The 17,180-nt window shown below is 42.0% G+C and overlaps 1 protein-coding gene across 1 annotated transcript; it reads left to right on the top strand.

The window, feature by feature from the left end:
- The first annotated feature begins 447 nt into the window (after positions 1-447).
- On the top strand, positions 448-16,577 carry sh3bp1 (SH3-domain binding protein 1). The gene is made up of 18 exons (XM_028567219.1): positions 448-733; positions 5,204-5,246; positions 5,650-5,754; positions 5,851-5,927; positions 6,337-6,448; positions 7,119-7,195; positions 7,330-7,417; positions 7,926-7,994; positions 8,644-8,734; positions 8,833-8,969; positions 9,823-9,934; positions 10,328-10,409; positions 10,494-10,574; positions 11,788-11,901; positions 12,358-12,455; positions 13,540-13,705; positions 13,923-14,272; positions 15,979-16,577. The coding sequence occupies exons 1-18, from the start codon at positions 684-686 to the stop codon at positions 16,257-16,259; spliced, it is 2,133 nt and encodes a 710-aa protein (XP_028423020.1). The 5' UTR covers positions 448-683; the 3' UTR covers positions 16,260-16,577.
- Positions 16,578-17,180: the final 603 nt, after the last annotated feature.

Here is a 17,180-nt window from a genome sequence, read left to right as displayed (position 1 = left end):
TAGTTAGCAGTTACAGAAGTGTGTACTAACCACAGCCTGAGGAAGTGTAAGCATCATTCTAATGGGATGCAAATCTGCAAACGTCTTATTTCCATCCAGAAATACGACATATAGATTTACCCTCTCATAAAGTTGGAGGATAAAGTACTTTGTTGGCTGAAAAACCAAATTAAAAACCAAATGTTCTGCCATTATGCCTTTTATAATCTCAGGGTTAACACCGTTAACACCAATAATAAGTGAATTTCCCCATTGTGGGATAAATAAAGTATTATCTAATCTAATCACTTATTGCGCCCTGTGAACGCACCGCAGTGGGATGTCTATCGTATTGGCTAAGTTTAAAATCATAGTGTGACAGTCAAATCTGAAAGAAAATCTCTCTTCCCCCTCACAGCTGACACTTGAGTGCAACTTCCTCATTCGCTGACTTGTGTTCTATGTGGCTTTAGAGTACACTCCTGAAAGGAGAACGAAATACTGCCAAAACACACACACACACACACACACACACACACACACACACATAAACGCACTAAAACAGCAAACGACCAAAGAGGCGACCTGCGTGTACCTTTCCCCTGATGAAGTAGCGCAGCTGGACGACTGGAGCAGGGTACCTCGCGGGACTGAGCGGGACTAAGAAGGTCGGGTAGAGAATCTGGTCTGACTCCACTGCCAGCATGCTGCGCCAGTCCCTGAGCATCCTCATGCAGTTTGGCTCTGCGGCAAAGTGAGTGCTTTAAATCTAATATATCTCTCTTCTGAGTTGTGTAGAATATGTTGGATTGAAACTGTATGGTGGACATCAAGGCTCTCACACTCGCATGTACACACAACTCAAGCTTTTAAGAACCCCTAAAGTTTCATGTTTTGGTCTAGGATAGGATTTTGAAATCACGGCTTAATTGGTTGTTTCTGTTTGTGTCATCACCGTTTAAGAAAGAACGACAATCTCCGTCTTATAAATGAAAAGTTGAATTTATAAGCAACGAAATGCACCCTTGTTCGAGGCAGAACACTTGGTCTGGAATTGACCAGTAGCTTTTTTTTATAGTGACTCATGTCATCAGACTTTAGAAAGATATTGCTGTAAAACCGACCGTTTGACTGCCTTCGCTCTTCTCCACTTATGCAACAGTTACACTTTCTCATCATTTACCCTCTTCCCATAACTGTCAATTGCTGGCTCATTGTGCTGCTGCTGTGAATCTACATCTTGTCAGGATTTCTAAATGTGAATCTTAGGATGGATCATTTCAGATAGAAAGAACTTTTATGGCTCGTTACATTTTTTAAGGACTTTCACAAAGCCCGTGGGAGCTCCTGTTCTACCTGCTGCCATACTGGAAAGGTTTACGTTTCAGCGTAATAGTCTGCTTTGAGGAAATGTTGAATTCTCCTTTGGTTTCCATGTTCTCGTTTTGTTGCAAACCCAATGTTGAAAAAGTGTGTAATGCTGGAATGACGCGGTTGCTGGTTCCTCTTCAAAGTGAATCATGCTGTTTGGGTTTTGATGGTAACCCCCTGGGTCCTTTCAGGCGTTCTTGCCAGTGGACAAACTGAATCCAAACTGAAACTGAATCCAGTTGGTGGTACATGTTGGCAAGACATTCTGAAGGCAGCGGTCTACCAAAAAGCAGTTGGTGCTGTTTATGGCATTGTGGCATCTCTCTGCGAGGAAACAAAACTTTGAGACGATAAAAAAATGATTTCTTGCAGCTTATTTTTTGACATTTCAGTCATCCCACCATCAAGTAGGTGTCACTTTGTTTCCTTGTGCTAAATAGGTTGAATACCTCTCACCTAGAGAGTTTCTATCTGTGCGTTTGAGTGAGTGTACACCCTGTCTGGTTTTGTTGGTACAAACATGCATGCAGCAGGTGGGTGTGTGTGTGTGTGTGGGACACCATGCTACCTCTGGTGCACTTAATAATAAACCTACACCGCGTGCATCTGCAGCAGAGCAATGTTGGCTTCACCTACCACAGCAGCGCTTCCTCCAGTTCTACTGACGCTGTGACCTTTGATGAGAGAAACACATAGGCCCAAAAATAAAACACATGCACACACTGAAGTATTTACATGTCCAGTAACTACAGGAATACATTATGTACGAATAGAGCAATTTTGTTTATGTTGAATACCCCCAAAGTGTAACAATACATAGATCCTGATACAAATCATTCTTAATGTCACTCTGGTCAACCTCCATGATATCAGGAGTGAACAGCACTTGGTATAGACATACACACCAACACAGACACCAACACAGACACAAACATACACTTTTTAAAATTTTTTCTTTAAAGGGATACGCCACCGTTTGTTGAAATAGGGCTTATCACAGTCTCCCCTAGCTGTAGATGGGTGGGCCAACGCATTTTTTGTGCATGCATTGTTTTAGTCCGGTGCCACACCGGCAGCGCAGCCGCTAATTAGCTTAGCGTAGTGAATGGAATCCTATGTTGCCGGTTAGCATGTTGTGAGTAAAAGTGAGCCAACAAAAGACAAAAAAACAACCTAATTACTTGCACTGAGGTAAAAAAATGCATTGAAACACCAATCTACAGCCAGGGCAGCCCGTGATAAGCCCTATTTCAACAAACATGGCATATTCCTTTAAGCATACGTATGCGTCTGCTCACATGCTCTGATGTGTGGAATAGTTAAATTTTTCTTTTCAGCCGCAAAAGGAAAAGTTGAAATGAGAGCGAGAGATGAAAAAGCAAAAAAAAGGAACTGGCGTGCGTGGTTCAAACACATTGGGGGAATTCGCCTCTTTGTGTTTTGAAATGTGAAGTGTTCACTGGAGGAAATAAGAAACTACACCGTGGAGGTGCTTGAAGCTCATCTGACCTCTTTGCGAACTTGGGTTGGGTTTCCTTTGGGTGTGACACACACAAGATTGGTGTTCACACACAAGGTTGGTGTTCTCAACCCTGCAGAGAAGGCTGGTTTCACCTCTCTGTCCATCTCCTTCCCTCCTTTTTTGTCGCAGCAGAGATGGTGTGTCTGCTCCTCCCTCTGCACAGAGCTGGTACCGGTAGCGGTTTTTGGCACGGGCGAAGCGCGCAGCCACCACAGGCGGCATTTTTTCATGACACAAGTGGCACGAGACAAGACACGAGCACTTTAAAAAAAAAAAAAATCCTCCAAGCAGTTTTCTAATGTCTTATCTATCATTTCACCGTGTGGGGAATTGGCAAACTGGCGCCCCTGCTTGTTGAGAAGGTAGCCTACCATGCACACTGCACAGAGAAGCTGTGTGAGAAGGGGAAAGGGGAGGGGGAGGGGGGGGGACAGTTGTCAGTTAAACTTTTCATCTCCAATCCTATCCTGAGTTGAAAGCCTACTTTACGGCTTTATTATCGAGTTGATAGGCGTGTGTGTTAGTGTCGGCTGTCTGAATTTTTTGACTACTTTTTTTTTTTTTTTAAAGCCCGTGCTCGAAGGGGGTCTCGCCCTGGGTGTAATTCAATGTAGAACCGCCACTGGCTGGTACTGAACTAAAACCCCCACCATCAGCCCTTTATGCTCCAGGTTTAGATCGCTGGCTTTGTCTGTCAGGTCTAAACATTTTCTAACTTGTCAGCCGGCAGATATATTGAGAGCTCAGAGCAGAAGAGGTGTACTTCCTGTATCTCAGACTCTCCCGCCAGCACATGAGTGTGCAGCACATTCATTTAATTGTGTTTCAAGTGTAATAGGCTACATAGAAACCATTGATACTTAGTGTGAAATAGTTATTCTTTAAAAGCTAATTTACACTTGCAACTTTTTTTTAATCACTTTATTTCTTTGTCCATTCCATTGTAAATTAATTTTAAATATGATCATGAGGCAAAGTGTTCTCATTGCCATCAGAGAAAGCTTCAAATGACACTGTTCTGTCCTAAAATGTCTGTGCCTCCTTTTTTTTTTTTTTTTTTTTATTTATTTTTTATGCTTTTCCACCTTTATTTGATAGGACAGCTAAGTGAGAGGGGAGAGAGAGAGAGAGAGAGAGAGGGAAGACATGCAGGAAATCGTCACAGGTCAGATTCAAAACCATGGACCTCTGCGTCGAGGCATAAACCTCAAAGTATATGTGCGCCTGCTCTACCCACTGAGCTAACCCGGCCACCTTCTGTGCCTCCTTAAAGGGACAATTCACCCAAAAATCAAAAATACATATTTTTCCTCTTACCTGTAATGCTATTTATCAATCTAGATTGTTTTGGTGTGAGTAGCCCAGTGTTGGAGATATTGGCCACAGAGATGTCTGCCTTCTCTCCAATATAATGGAACTAGAGGGAACTCAGCTTGTGCTCAAAACGCCAAATACATTTGAGAAACACAGAAGCAGTGTCTAGAAACTAAAATCCACAAGCTAGCAATGTTGGACCACAAGCCTCTCGTCCATGAGTAGGCTACACTTCTTTCTGGCGGGTGTAGAAAGTAGAAAAATAGATCCTACATGAAACAGCCAGGTCTTTGGATTATCTTGAGTAACCGGGTCACCACAAGCACCAGAGTGCCCTCTAGTTCCATTATATTGGAGAGAAGGCAGACATCTCTACAGCTGATACCTCTAACTCTGGGCTACTACCACCAAAACAATCGAGACTGATAAATAGCACTACAGGTAAGAGGAGAAATATGTATTTTTGATTTTGGGGTGAACTGTCCCTTTAAGAAACACTCTATTAGTGAAGTTTGCGATTCTAAGATGGCATCCTCAAATGTGTTTTGTCCAATAACAGTCCAAAAACCAAAGATATTTCATTCATAACACTATAAGAGAGAGCAAAAGCAACAAATCTGGTTACACTTCACTTGAAGGTATCTACATACATAAACGTTTATGACTTAACGCTTCTGTCATTAGGTGTCATTTGGTTTTTGTCATGACAAGTTAGGGTTAGGGTTCATCTGTCATGACAGTGTCATGTCACTCTTATGTCGATACCTTCAAGTAAAGTGTTACCACAAATCCTCACTTTTGAGAAGCAGCAAACGGTTGGCATTTTTGCTTCATAAATGACTTAACAGTTATGATAGAGATTAAACAAATAGTTTGACATTGCGGGAGATATGCTTATTCACTTTCTTTCCGGAAGTAAAAGGATATTCACTTATCAAAGGTGTTTTTGCCACTGCTTTTGACAACAGGGTTGTTTGCCTGTATATTCACTAACCAACACAACATGCACTTCTGCAGGTCACAAGATGCCACTGAACTTCTACATGAGGACCTGGTTTTGGTGAGGAAAAGAGAAAATTCCGTTTCATCCCTACAGCATCCCTACTTTATAATTCTACTGCGAATGACTTCTTATCAACAAGGGATTACTTTATAGCTTTAGCTGTATATTGTTTGAATTCAAACTTTAGAAGAAACACCCACCTGAATTCAGTTGAACTTGTTTTCAGACATCAATCATTATTACTGATTTATTTTTCATGATCACTGAGCCCCACACCACCTAAAACACACACACCCATTAAACACATGACTAATCACCACCACATGCATTTTTTTGATACACCAGTTTGTGTAGAAAAAGGACAGGAAACATCAGACGCTAACACATTCACAAGCTTTGCTGCAGGTTAACGGAGCACTACTCTGTGTGTGTGTGCGTGTGTGTGTGTGACTGAATGAAGGTGGAGCAGCGGGTGGAACCGGCCAAGAAGGCGGCTCAGGTCCTTCACAAGAAGCTGCTGTGCTGCATGCAGAGTCAGACAGGCCTGGACGCTGAAAAACGAATGGTACGTCTGGTAAAACTATATAGCAACCATGAGGACAGGTCCGTAAACATTTGATTGGTTGCTGAGAGGTGTTAACGTCTGCTTCTGTGTCCACAGAAAAAGCTCCCCCTGATGCTGCTGTCCGTGAGCATGGCAGAGAGCCTCAAAGACTTTGATGCAGACTCGTCTATCAGGTGACCATTATCCACCCCTCCCTCCGTGCTCTTTACCTGAACTCTTGACTGATAGCCGTGTTGACTGCTGTCATGTGAAAACCTCATAACTTTAGTACGGTGGTTTTCAGTTCTGGAGGAAGAAAAAAGATGATCCCACACACAGTCTACAGCTTGTGACTGGAATTCTATTCATGTTTTTTTATTTATAGTTTTTAGGCTCTGATAGAGTAGCTATGTGAGTTACATGTCACTTACTCTGTATGATAATGTTTCAATTGGTTGTTTTTTTTTTAATTCTCCCCCCATATTTGAGAGATATTAAACACATATCTCTCACATGTATAAATTGCAAGACAAAAGTTGACTGTGTGTGTGTGTGTGTGTGTGTGTGTGTGTGTGTGTGTGTGTGTGTGTGTGTGTGCGACAGGAGGGTGCTGGAGATGTGCTGTTTCATGGAGAAGATGCTGGCCAGCATGCTGGCAGACTTTGAAATGAAAGTGGAGAAAGACGTTCTGGAGCCACTCAACAAGCTCAGTGAGGTGAGAATGGCTTGTTCAGAACAGAATCTGAAAGAATACTTTTGATCGGCGTGCTTAATGTAAGCCAGTCTGTGTGTACATGCAGGTTTGACCACAGCTGTAAATACATGCCAGAACATAAACAGAGGGATTTGGAAATAGAGCAATGTTTAAAGCAGACATATTATGGGAAACTCACTTTTTTCAGCACATGTACATCGGGGTATCTGGAGTGCCTACTAATTACAAAGAGTGAAAGAAGACAACCCAGTCTCTCTTTTTTTTTGTGGGCTGCCTAGATCAGAAAAGGGATTCAACAAGCCATTCAGACTTGGCTCCTCTTCCTTATGTCACATGCAGGCTCATTATATACCAACCCCAATCTTAGTATCTCCACACACAGCTTGAGAACGGACTGATGGTTTTGTATTGCATAACATTGTATTATTGGGTGTTTGTGTTATTTTGTCCATCCTCAGTATGTATTTATCTAGAAGTGTATATATGCACGTGTCAATGTCTTATTATGATGTTCATTTTTGTCATCGTACATTGCCATAATAAATGAAAGGACGAACTACCTAAATAAAATAGCAAAATATGAAGAAAAAAATTATATTAAATAGCCCTTGTGCCAATTCAAATTGAGTTTTTCCTCAAATGTCCCCCCCCCCCCTCCCTCGCCTTCTAGGATGATTTACCAGAGATTCTCAAGAACAAGAAGCAGTTTGCAAAGCTCACTACAGACTGGAACAACGCAAGAACCAGGTGAGTTACACAACCTCAGTCAGGGCTACGTGTGTTATAGTTTATCCAGCAACAACTAATTTGTGTGTGTGTGTGTGTGTGTGTGTGTGTGTGTGTGTGTGTGCGTGTGCGTGTGCGTGGCCGTGTGTGGTCAGGAGCCAAGCCAGCACTGGTCCCCAGGCAAAGCAGGATGGGCTCAGGGAGGAACTGGAAGAAGCTTGGAGGAGGTTGGAGAGTATCAAGGTACCAGTGTTTTCTCTTAACAAATAAAAACTCACTCAATCAAGTAGTGAAGTGGTCTAGCAGGCTGATTGGTGAGCAACAGCCTAACGTGGAGACCTTGTACACAAAACAGGTACAGCGCCTAACTAGTTCAATTTTAAACTGCACACAAAATTCCAGCTTTTACCCTCTGGACGTAAGTTTATGATCCCCAGGTGTAAAACAAAAAGACACAAAAACAATTTTGTTCCTGTAGCCATTACATTGAGGAACAAGTTATAGCTATATTTTGCACAAGTGTTTACTCGTCTTTGTGTAGGTTTATGTATTATCTTATTCTGGACCGATAAGAACTTTTCTGATGATGTGTGATAATGTGAGGATGTGGGATAATGTGATGATGTGTGACTTTACTGCAAACAAAATTGCAGCAGGCATCCGCCCCTGCTGCAGCGTGCACCTCCGCCAACTCTGTGGAATCAGCACAGTAGCCTCGACCTCTGACCTCTTTGTTTCTCTGTCTCTGTAGGACCAGTACTCTGCAGATCTGTATCACTTTGCAACTAAAGAAGATGACTACGCTAACTACTTCATCCGTGTGAGTTGCGGTTGTCATGGCTTGTTATTTCTTTGTCTAAGGTGTGTGATCAAAATTACACCTCTCCTGTGGCCGGGTTAGCTCAGTTGGTAGAGCAGGTGCGCATATACAGTATAGAGCAGTGTTTCTCAAAAGGGGGTTCATGCAGGCTTTTTTCCCCCAAAATAATGCTTTGCGCTTGTCAGGGGGTACTTGGCACAGAGAATATTTCACAGGTGGTACATTATTGAAAAAAGTTTGAGAACCACTGGTATAGAGGTTTACTCAAAGTCAAAGTCAAAGTCTCTTTATTAGTCTCCCAAAGGAGAAATTCGTTTTTGGACAGAGAGAAATTGCTGCAAGAGTAACATAGACACACATCAAACACATGGTTAAAACAGTTAGACATTGAACATGTAGGCTACTCAAGTAGTAAAATTACAAGTTACCATTTTCTAAAAAGGCAGTATAAAAAAAATAAAATAAAAAAAAACCTCCTCGACACAGTGGGTTCGACTCCGACTTGCGGCCCTTTGCTGCATATCATTCCCCTTCTCTCTCCCCTTTCATTTCTTTATCTGTCCTGTGGAATTAAAGGCCTAAAATGCCCCAAAAAATAATCTTAAAGTTTTTTTTTTTTTTTTTACCTCTCCTGTTTCTCCAACCATAGCTTCTCGAGCTGCAAGCAGAATATCACAAACATTCCCACGAGTTCCTGGACAAAAACATCAGCGAGCTCAAAGAGAATCACAGTCAAAAAGGTGAAGTTAGTCTGCACCAGCTTATTTGCTACACTGTCACTGCGATATTTCTACGTGTGTTCTTATTTCCTCTGGTGCTTACTTATCTGATTCCGCAGGGCCTCCGCTAAACCTCTCTAAACAGAAGGTCTACGGGGAGCCTCTGCTCGCTCATCTGTCTCGAAGCAACAGAGAAATTGCTGCGCCCATCCAGGAGTGTATTCACATGCTGTTGAAAACGGGCATGACTGAGGAGGTAGGGCTTTTAGGTTAATTCCTCACAAAGCTATGCACCTAAGCATCATCCCAGCATGCATGTTTTGTTTCTTTGTGTATTTTGAATTAGACTGTTCTCATTCTCAGGTACTGCTGGATGTTGGTTACTTATTCCCTTTAGAAATGTGTAGTTTTGTTAGATTTTGCTAGATTTATTTTCTCCTTGGCACTGTAAACTGGTTTCAGCTGTAGAAACCAGCATGTTTATGATCCTTAAACGGTTATATACAAACACACATATAAATGTATGGGACTGGGCATTATCGTTACATTGTTAAGAAATGTACCCTATTTCTTTGTGAAAACAAGACTAAAGGCCTGTGCTAGCACCTCAGTGAAGCTGTACCTTGGTGCTTTGAAGTAAATGCTAACTCAATCGTGTGAACGTGATCCCAATGACCAGGAGCCCAGAGGCACACTGGGACCTCTCCAGCTACCAATCCCACTCTCTCTACTTGATCCATGCGGGGACTTGAACCTACGATCTTCCGCTTCATAAGCCAAGTCCCCACGGACTGAGCAACTCATAGAATATTGAGTTTAATAAAGACTAGAACCTCTTTAATCAAGTTGTCTTGAGTCATTTGTTATATAATCAGTGGAGGAAATGGCCCATTTAGCATCTCTGTTTCAGGAATATGAAGGATGTGCAGATATTTTATATTACATGTATATTAATGTGTATTTTTCTATACACAAGTGTTTGTGACAAGCACTGCCCTGGGCATGGCTGGTCTTGACTACAGCCTTGCTCCTATCTTCAGCGCTCACATGTAACAACAATTTTTTTTTCTCCACCTTTGTCTTGTTTTCTCTTCCTCCTCGCCCCTCAGGGTCTGTTTCGTCTGGCGGCCGCTGCCTCAGTGGTAAAGAGGTTGAAGTCTTGTTTGGATCAAGAAGCAGTCGACCATAGCGATTTCAGCATGGACCCTCATGCTGTAGCTGGTAAGGATGTGTCCGCTTTCTTTTCCTTAGATTTCCTCTTAGTGGAGTTTACAGTGTCTGTGGAGAGCACTCTTCCTCGCCAGCGTGACTTTCGCCGCTCATTCTAACTGCCCAGTTCCTCTTCTGCTTAGTCCAAATACAGCCCACTGTTGCGGCTTCCAGTAATGTAAAATGCATAATTTCCTGAGTGTTAGAGAATTTTTAGAACAGTATTGTAAAAGCTTTCATGACACTGAGAGAACAGTGAGAGAAAACATCATCATAATATCACCATTACAATATATATTATATCTACTATTATATTTAACCCCACAAAAAGTGGGCGGTAATTAAGTTAGCGTATTATCTCAGCTCGTTTCAATGCAACTGATGATTTATCTCTGAATGTGACAGGAGCTTTGAAGAGTTACCTGCGAGAACTTCCCGAACCTCTAATGACCTTTGAACTCTACAATGACTGGTTTAAAGCAGCAGGGTGTGTATAATATCTACACTATATATTTCTTACTTCTACTCTGGTTTCAAGTCTGTTTCTTGAATTGGATCTCTTTCTTCACAGGGAAAAAGAGCTGACGGAGAAGCTGGAGCAGTTCAGAGTACTACTGAAGAAACTGCCGCCTGAGAACTACAACAACCTCAGGTGTGTACAGAACCACATGATCAAAAGTCATAAAATTGCATGTCACTGCTGTTGGGCAATAGGCTATGTATCTGAAAGGGTCAGCATTTCAGAAACAAAGAAGGACCACCCTAATATTCAACTTAAACGTAATGCATTTTTATGGATAGTAATGTCGTTCAGGCTTTTGGTCCAGACTTAAATATCTCAACATTCGTGGACTCTCAGAGAATGAAGCTTACCTGTAATTAGCTGTAATTAGCTAATGCAAGCATGCTAACACACTACACTAAGAACATGGTAAAGCCTAGACTGTACAAAATGTGTGGACTAAGCCACCATGACGTCGCCCATTGGTTTGTGGACCACCGTTTTGAAGCCTCGAATATGACATTTTGGCCGTCGCCATCTTGGTTTTGTGGAGCCAGAAGTGACCACATTTGGATGAGAGGGTGGAGCTGTGGAAAAGCTTTAAGCTAAACGCTAAATCACCAGCTAACGCTAGCGCTAGCTAGCTAGTATGGTCAGCAAGGTGCAGCTGTAATAGTAATTGGGATGCTATTTTGGCTAGAAAAACAAAATGTACTTACTGGAATAAATGAACAGCCGACCTGTTACGGTGAACGAGATATTTTTAGGCGACCAAATTGTTACAATTAGCTTTCATTAACTGAAAACGCATCGTGAAAGAATCAAAGCTCAAAGATGAAAACACAGACAACATCCAAAAACAAGTTCACGGCTATTTAAATCAATATGCTCTATGACTTATCTATCACATATTTATCTTTCTGAACCGTCTCTGTTTAAATGTACTCCGTGCCATGGATTGCTAAGCCTCTATTCTGATTGACACTTTGCCGCATAGAGACTTGTCAATACCCTGCTTTATCGTCTATTTTACTCAAAATGAGACAATAATTTTACAAAATGAAAGTCATACTGTAACAGAAGACTCCTAACTAACGATTGAGACCATAAACTCATTATGAATATGTATAATGTAATATAGTTCACACCTGATAGCATTAATTTGTCATTTAAGTTTCATTCTGTGCACCATAGGGCACCATAAGTGTTATTGTTACACTGTTTAACCCACTGGACTACAACCTTTTCAAATCAGTTTTCACCAGCTTTATACTGCTCTTTGATTTCCTCCCTTTACTACCTGTTTTTACCCCCCTCTCTCTCTCTCTCTCTCCCCCTCTCTCCCTCCCTCCCTCCCTGTCAGGTACCTGGTCCAGTTCTTGTCTCTGCTGTCTGAGCAGCAGGCTGTAAACAAAATGACACCCAGTAACATTGCCATTGTCCTGGGGCCCAACCTGCTCTGGCCACGAGCTGAAGGGTGCGTGGTGACCTGTTTGTCTTTCTGTCTTTACCCTGCATTTACTATTACTGTACTCCATTCACACATGTTCAGCCCATATTTCCTGCTCTTCCTCTTTCATCATCTTTGTGTCCTAATATGAAGAGATGAGCATCGGTGACATATTTCATCAACAAGACCTCCTGGTGACATAAAACGGAACAGCAGCATCCTGTTTACAGATAAAACACGATTTTGGCCCTGATTGGCTAATACTGTGATGCGAGTGTGATGATTTTTTTTATGGTGTGTATTAATAGCATGAAGTACATATCTGGCGGTCAAAATACTCAGTGGTTTGACCTCAATGGGAATTTTTTTTACCTGAATGACACACCATGGTTGAATTAAAATAACTTGTCTTTCTCTAACTGAAAAGAAAAAGTGAGTGTGCCCATATTCGGCAGTCTGAGCCTTTCCTCTGTGCCTCTGTAGGGAAGCGGCTCTGTTTGACATGGCGGCAGCTTCTTCAGTCCAAGTGGTGATGGTCATTGAGCCTCTTATTCAGTACAGCTCCAGCCTCTTCCCCGAAGGTATACAAACACTGATGTGCCCTCTTCATGTGTGAGCATTTAGTCTTTAAAGTGTGATTATGGTTTATTACAACTTGAATTTTAGTTTTGTAGTTTTATTAGGATGATTATTTGGCCATTTTCAGCTTTTATTTTGTTAGGACAGCTGACGACATGAAAGGGCGCCCGCTTTACCAACTGAGCTATCCGGGCGCCCACATTGTACTTTTTTAAAGTCATCGCTAAGATCTAAGAATATGGATCAAACAAAGGAGGGCCTCGGTTCATGGTAATTACTTCATGGCACCTTATTTAAACCCAGATATATTTAGGAATGTGTACCATACAAGCACAAGGAATAGAAATAATATTCCATGGGGCGCCTGGGTAGCTCACCTGGTACAGTGTGCGCACCATGTACAGAGGCTCGGTCCTCGCCGCAACGGAAGCGGGTTCAATTCCGACCTGCGAACCTTTGCTGCATGTCATTCCCCCTCTCTCTCCCCTTTCAAGTCTAAGCTTTCCTGTCAAATAAAGGCTTAAGAATGGCAAAAAAAAGAAGAAATAACATTCCATGTTTAAAAACATAATATTAATGTAATACATTTTTTATGTTGTGAAACGTTACTACAATATACAATAAAAAAAAAAAGAACAAACCCTTGGCTTGTTCCCTCTCTGGAAACTGCTAATCTGAACAATTGTAATTGTATAGGATGTGAAACTGAAAGTCAGCGCACTCACAATAACAATAAGCACTAACTACTACTGCACACATACAGCAAGACAAAGTTGAACCAGCAAGTCTGTCTGTAAACTCTGATAAATGTTTACAACAGGCAGCTTGGATTGTAATTTTACTTTTCCAAATACATTTAGCTTACATGTGTGTTTGTTTCAAACCTGCTTGGCCGTTTGATTGCTCCCATTTCTTGCTTGCGTGGACGTCTTGTTTAGTGATGTCAGATCTCGGCGATAACATAACTGAGTGCTATTATGATATTATTACGAATGAGAAAGATGGCCAAAACGAAACAAATGACCTAAAAATGTTGTCTATTTGCTGTAGCACTCATACATTGGACTCTGTTTTGTTTCGGTTTAGCTGTATCCTTTGAGATCCCAGACCTTCCAGAGGTCCCGGATGCGTCGCTGCCAGTTGCCCAGTCTCTGGTCTCAGAAAAGGAGAAAGTGAGCAGAACAGTCTCCTCCTCTTCATCCACAGCCTCCTCCTGCTCCTCTCATCACCTCCCTATCTCAAAGACAAACAGGTATCACCAACGGTGCAGCATCAAATCATCATTGTGATGACAGCACAATCATAACGCACCTAGGTAATGACATTATGACAAGCTGCTCTAGCTTTGCACACTAGTGGCTCCAAATGGCAGCAAGAGGTGATGGTTTCAAATAGTTAGAGCTCCTTTCTGGAATTTTTTTTTTTTTTTACAAACAAAACATGAACATTTGGGTGTTTCTTTCCATCAGCACAGCTTCTCAGGACAGTGGTTGCTTCTTCCTGGTGAAATCTGGCTCTGTGAGTCGCAGTGGCACCTCCACATGGGCCAGCCCGGTAGCTGACACAGCGGCACCAACCCATCAAAGCACAACATCCAGCAGCTCCTCCTCCTACGGTCCCAGCCCCTCTGTGGTCCCCAACTCTTCCGCTGCCTGTAGCTCGACAGCACTTCCTAAAGCAACGGGATCGTTGCCAACCCCAGTTCAGATCAGGAGTCCCACCCAGAAGCAGTGCTCGGATCAAGGCCTGCTGGAGCCAATTTTGGAGGCTCCTCCAGACTCTCCGATAGCTTTTGTGAAGATCACTTCACCGTATAAACGTAAGTCCAATGTGCCCAATGGCTGCCCAAACCTTAGATGTTGACTTGTTCGGTCACACAAGGCACTCCTGGTGTTTTAGCATTGATCTTTTGTTACTAAGAAGAGACATATTTGTAAAAGAATGGTCCAAATTAAAACAACAGAAGCTGAGATGTCAAAACTTTTAGTTCCTAGTACGTGGCAAGCTCCAAAATCACTGGATCCTACATTTCCCATAATGCAAATCAACAGTGTCTTTTGTTAATCCCCTTAACTTAACACCTCAAATTCACATTACAGGCTTTCTGTTAAAAGTTAATCCAAGCTGACATAACCCTGATGACATCACTATGACATAATCAGGGTTATTTTCTCAGATTTTAGAAAGCTCCTTACAGAGCCACAGAAGACATTTCAACTGTTTTCACAGGTTGGGAAGTATGTCAAATTGGTTAGATGGCCCAAAACATATTTCCCTACAGAAGCAGCAGCCCCTTCATTCATTCAGTTGTTTTTGGGCTGAGGGCACAAGCATGTCTCTTAGTTTATGTCCTTTTCTATTGTGTAACGTCCTGTGCAGATTGTTTACTTCTATCACTTTCCTCTCACTAACTCAAAGTGTTGGCTTGTTAGGTCAAGCTGACAGAGAGAAAAAGAAATGTACTGCTCTTGTAACAACCAGTAAGTACACAGGAAAAAGGAAGTCTCACACCCCTGACCAAAAATATAAACCTCTAGGGTAATGCATCATTTCTCACAGTATGTGAGAACCCTAACCCTTAGTGCTGAAGGCCGAAAATACTTTTTCTGATAAATCGTCTCATCCTAATATGTTTGTCTGACTACAAAACGTCAAGTTCTTCAAATTTGAGTATAGTTTTGTTCCAGGATTGATTTGTTTTCAAAACAAAGTAGAATTGCAAAGCGGCACTCTTTAGCTGCAGCCAGTCAGACAAATGTTAAGACTTTCTTCCTTGAACTTGAAAACAGCGTAGCGGTTGTCTAAACACTGATAAGCACCTAAAAATGGCAATTCAAGATCCAATTCATTTGAATTAATTTAATTCTTTTTTTTCCTTGTTGAGGTATTTAGAGTTTTATGTCAAATGGGCTGCATCTAATAGTTGCATGTTGTTTCATCACGTTAGTCTTTAAAATTGAGTTTAAAGTGAAATTATGTAACCCCCATAAACGGCTGCACCTGTGGCCACATGTGTGACAAGTATGGGGATAATCATCACGCTAAAATAATGCAATGCTAAAATGTCAAGACGAGTCGTAGAGTCAGCAAACTATGTCAAGTTACACAGCAATAGTTATAGTCATAAAGTAATCAAGTAAGGCTGCAGCAGCAAAAGCCCTGAGTATATGCAATTAAGTGAGGGTGTCTTTAATTGCTTATGAATTCAATGTTGTTGTTTTTTTGAGAGAAAACTAATGTTATTTATTTGGTGAAAAGCTGCATAGTCTGACTTTAACTACAAGCACCTAATAATGCAGTGATTTAATATTGAACATTTACAGCATTAGTACCAGGCAGTGGACAACCGTGAATGTTTAAATTCTGCTTTATGGTGCATCTTCCTCCTCAGTTTCACAGATAACATGTAATGTAGATGACCATCTTGCATCACAACTCTCTCTTTTTTTTTTTTTTTTTTTTTATCTGATCGTTCTCAAGGCGCCTTCCTTATAATCCTACTATCTTCTTTTTCTCATGCTACAGCCAAAAGATCTTTCAACCCGACCAAAGCTGGCCAAGCTAACGAGCAGTTGACAATTCAGTACTCTAAATCCAGACCCTCACCACCTCCCAAGCTCCAGGCCCCTCCTACATCCGCCCCGTCCGCTGTGGACACAGGGACCCACCCGACACCCGCGCCCCGAGCTCAGTCGGCCGGCCACAAAAAGCCTCCTCCGAAAAAGCCTGGACTCAGAGCCCCAAAGTGCCCTCCACCACTTCCTCCGCCATTACAGGCAAAAGAGATTCCTTCTTTATCACAGTGAGAAAACTTAACACAGCTGAAAATCTTGTTTTTGCTGACCTCCAGTGGTTTCACTTTTTGACCTTTTGTTGGGTGTGGTTACATGTACAACCAATGACCACACCCAACCACACCGATCACTGACGCCGGCTTCGGTGAGAGGTGAAACAGGCTTGAATCGTACAACCAGAGAGGGCAGCAAAAACAGTGCTTTTCAGCCTGCTGTTAAATTCCTATTTAAACATGCAAGCTTTTTGACATTGTCTAGTCTATATCCAACAACGTTCCACCTCCGGGATTGCTCCGGTGCCGCCGGAAATTCCGCCGGATGTCACTCTTTTCGGCCGGATGTCCGTTACCTTCCGCTTTCTTTGTGTTGTAATTTTAGACTCCGGTCAATTTTGCTAAAGTTGGAGACAGACGCCAGCAGAGCAGAGCGAAGTCTCAGTGACTGGAGCAGTTGAATAACGTCGCTCGCAAAACAATGTCTGATTATTTAAATGAAATGAGCTGGTTTGGCCATGGAGATGCAAGAAATATGCACTAGTTCACACAGGATGTTCTTCCTGTATTTACTTTCTTTCTCCTGCCCCAGACACATCCGACCAATAAGAGGAGTGCATTTTGGTTCCCTTGGATTATTCCAAGTGTGAAACCAAACCAAACCAAGGGGAAATCACTCCAAGTTTACAAACTCATCAACTGATTCGGACCAAAGCAAACAAACTATAGGTGTAAAAACGCCTATAGATAGTAAACAAATTCTGAACGTATACGTTTTGCTGTGGGGACTAGCCAGACCCTCCTCCGCAGCGCCGTGGAGGAAGGTCTGGAAATGCGAGACTAGAGCTGTCAATCTGTGCTGTCCGATATCTTCCTTCAAGTGTTGCAACTTAATTCACTTCTTTTTTAGTTTTTGTAACCAGCTTCATTTATTTATTCT

Source organism: Perca flavescens, chromosome 21, assembly GCF_004354835.1.
Source record: "Perca flavescens isolate YP-PL-M2 chromosome 21, PFLA_1.0, whole genome shotgun sequence".
Classification (NCBI taxonomy): domain Eukaryota; kingdom Metazoa; phylum Chordata; class Actinopteri; order Perciformes; family Percidae; genus Perca; species Perca flavescens.
This window is presented reverse-complemented; position numbering and strand designations above follow the sequence as displayed.

Coding starts and splice junctions, on each gene's coding strand:
- sh3bp1 (XM_028567219.1), top strand. CDS start 684: ATGCTGCGCCAGTCCCTGAGCATCCTCATGCAGTTTGGCTCTGCGGCA. Junction 7,196..7,329: donor TGGAACAACGCAAGAACCAG/GTGAGTTACACA, acceptor GTGTGTGGTCAG/GAGCCAAGCCAGCACTGGTC. Junction 12,456..13,539: donor CTCCAGCCTCTTCCCCGAAG/GTATACAAACAC, acceptor GTTTCGGTTTAG/CTGTATCCTTTGAGATCCCA.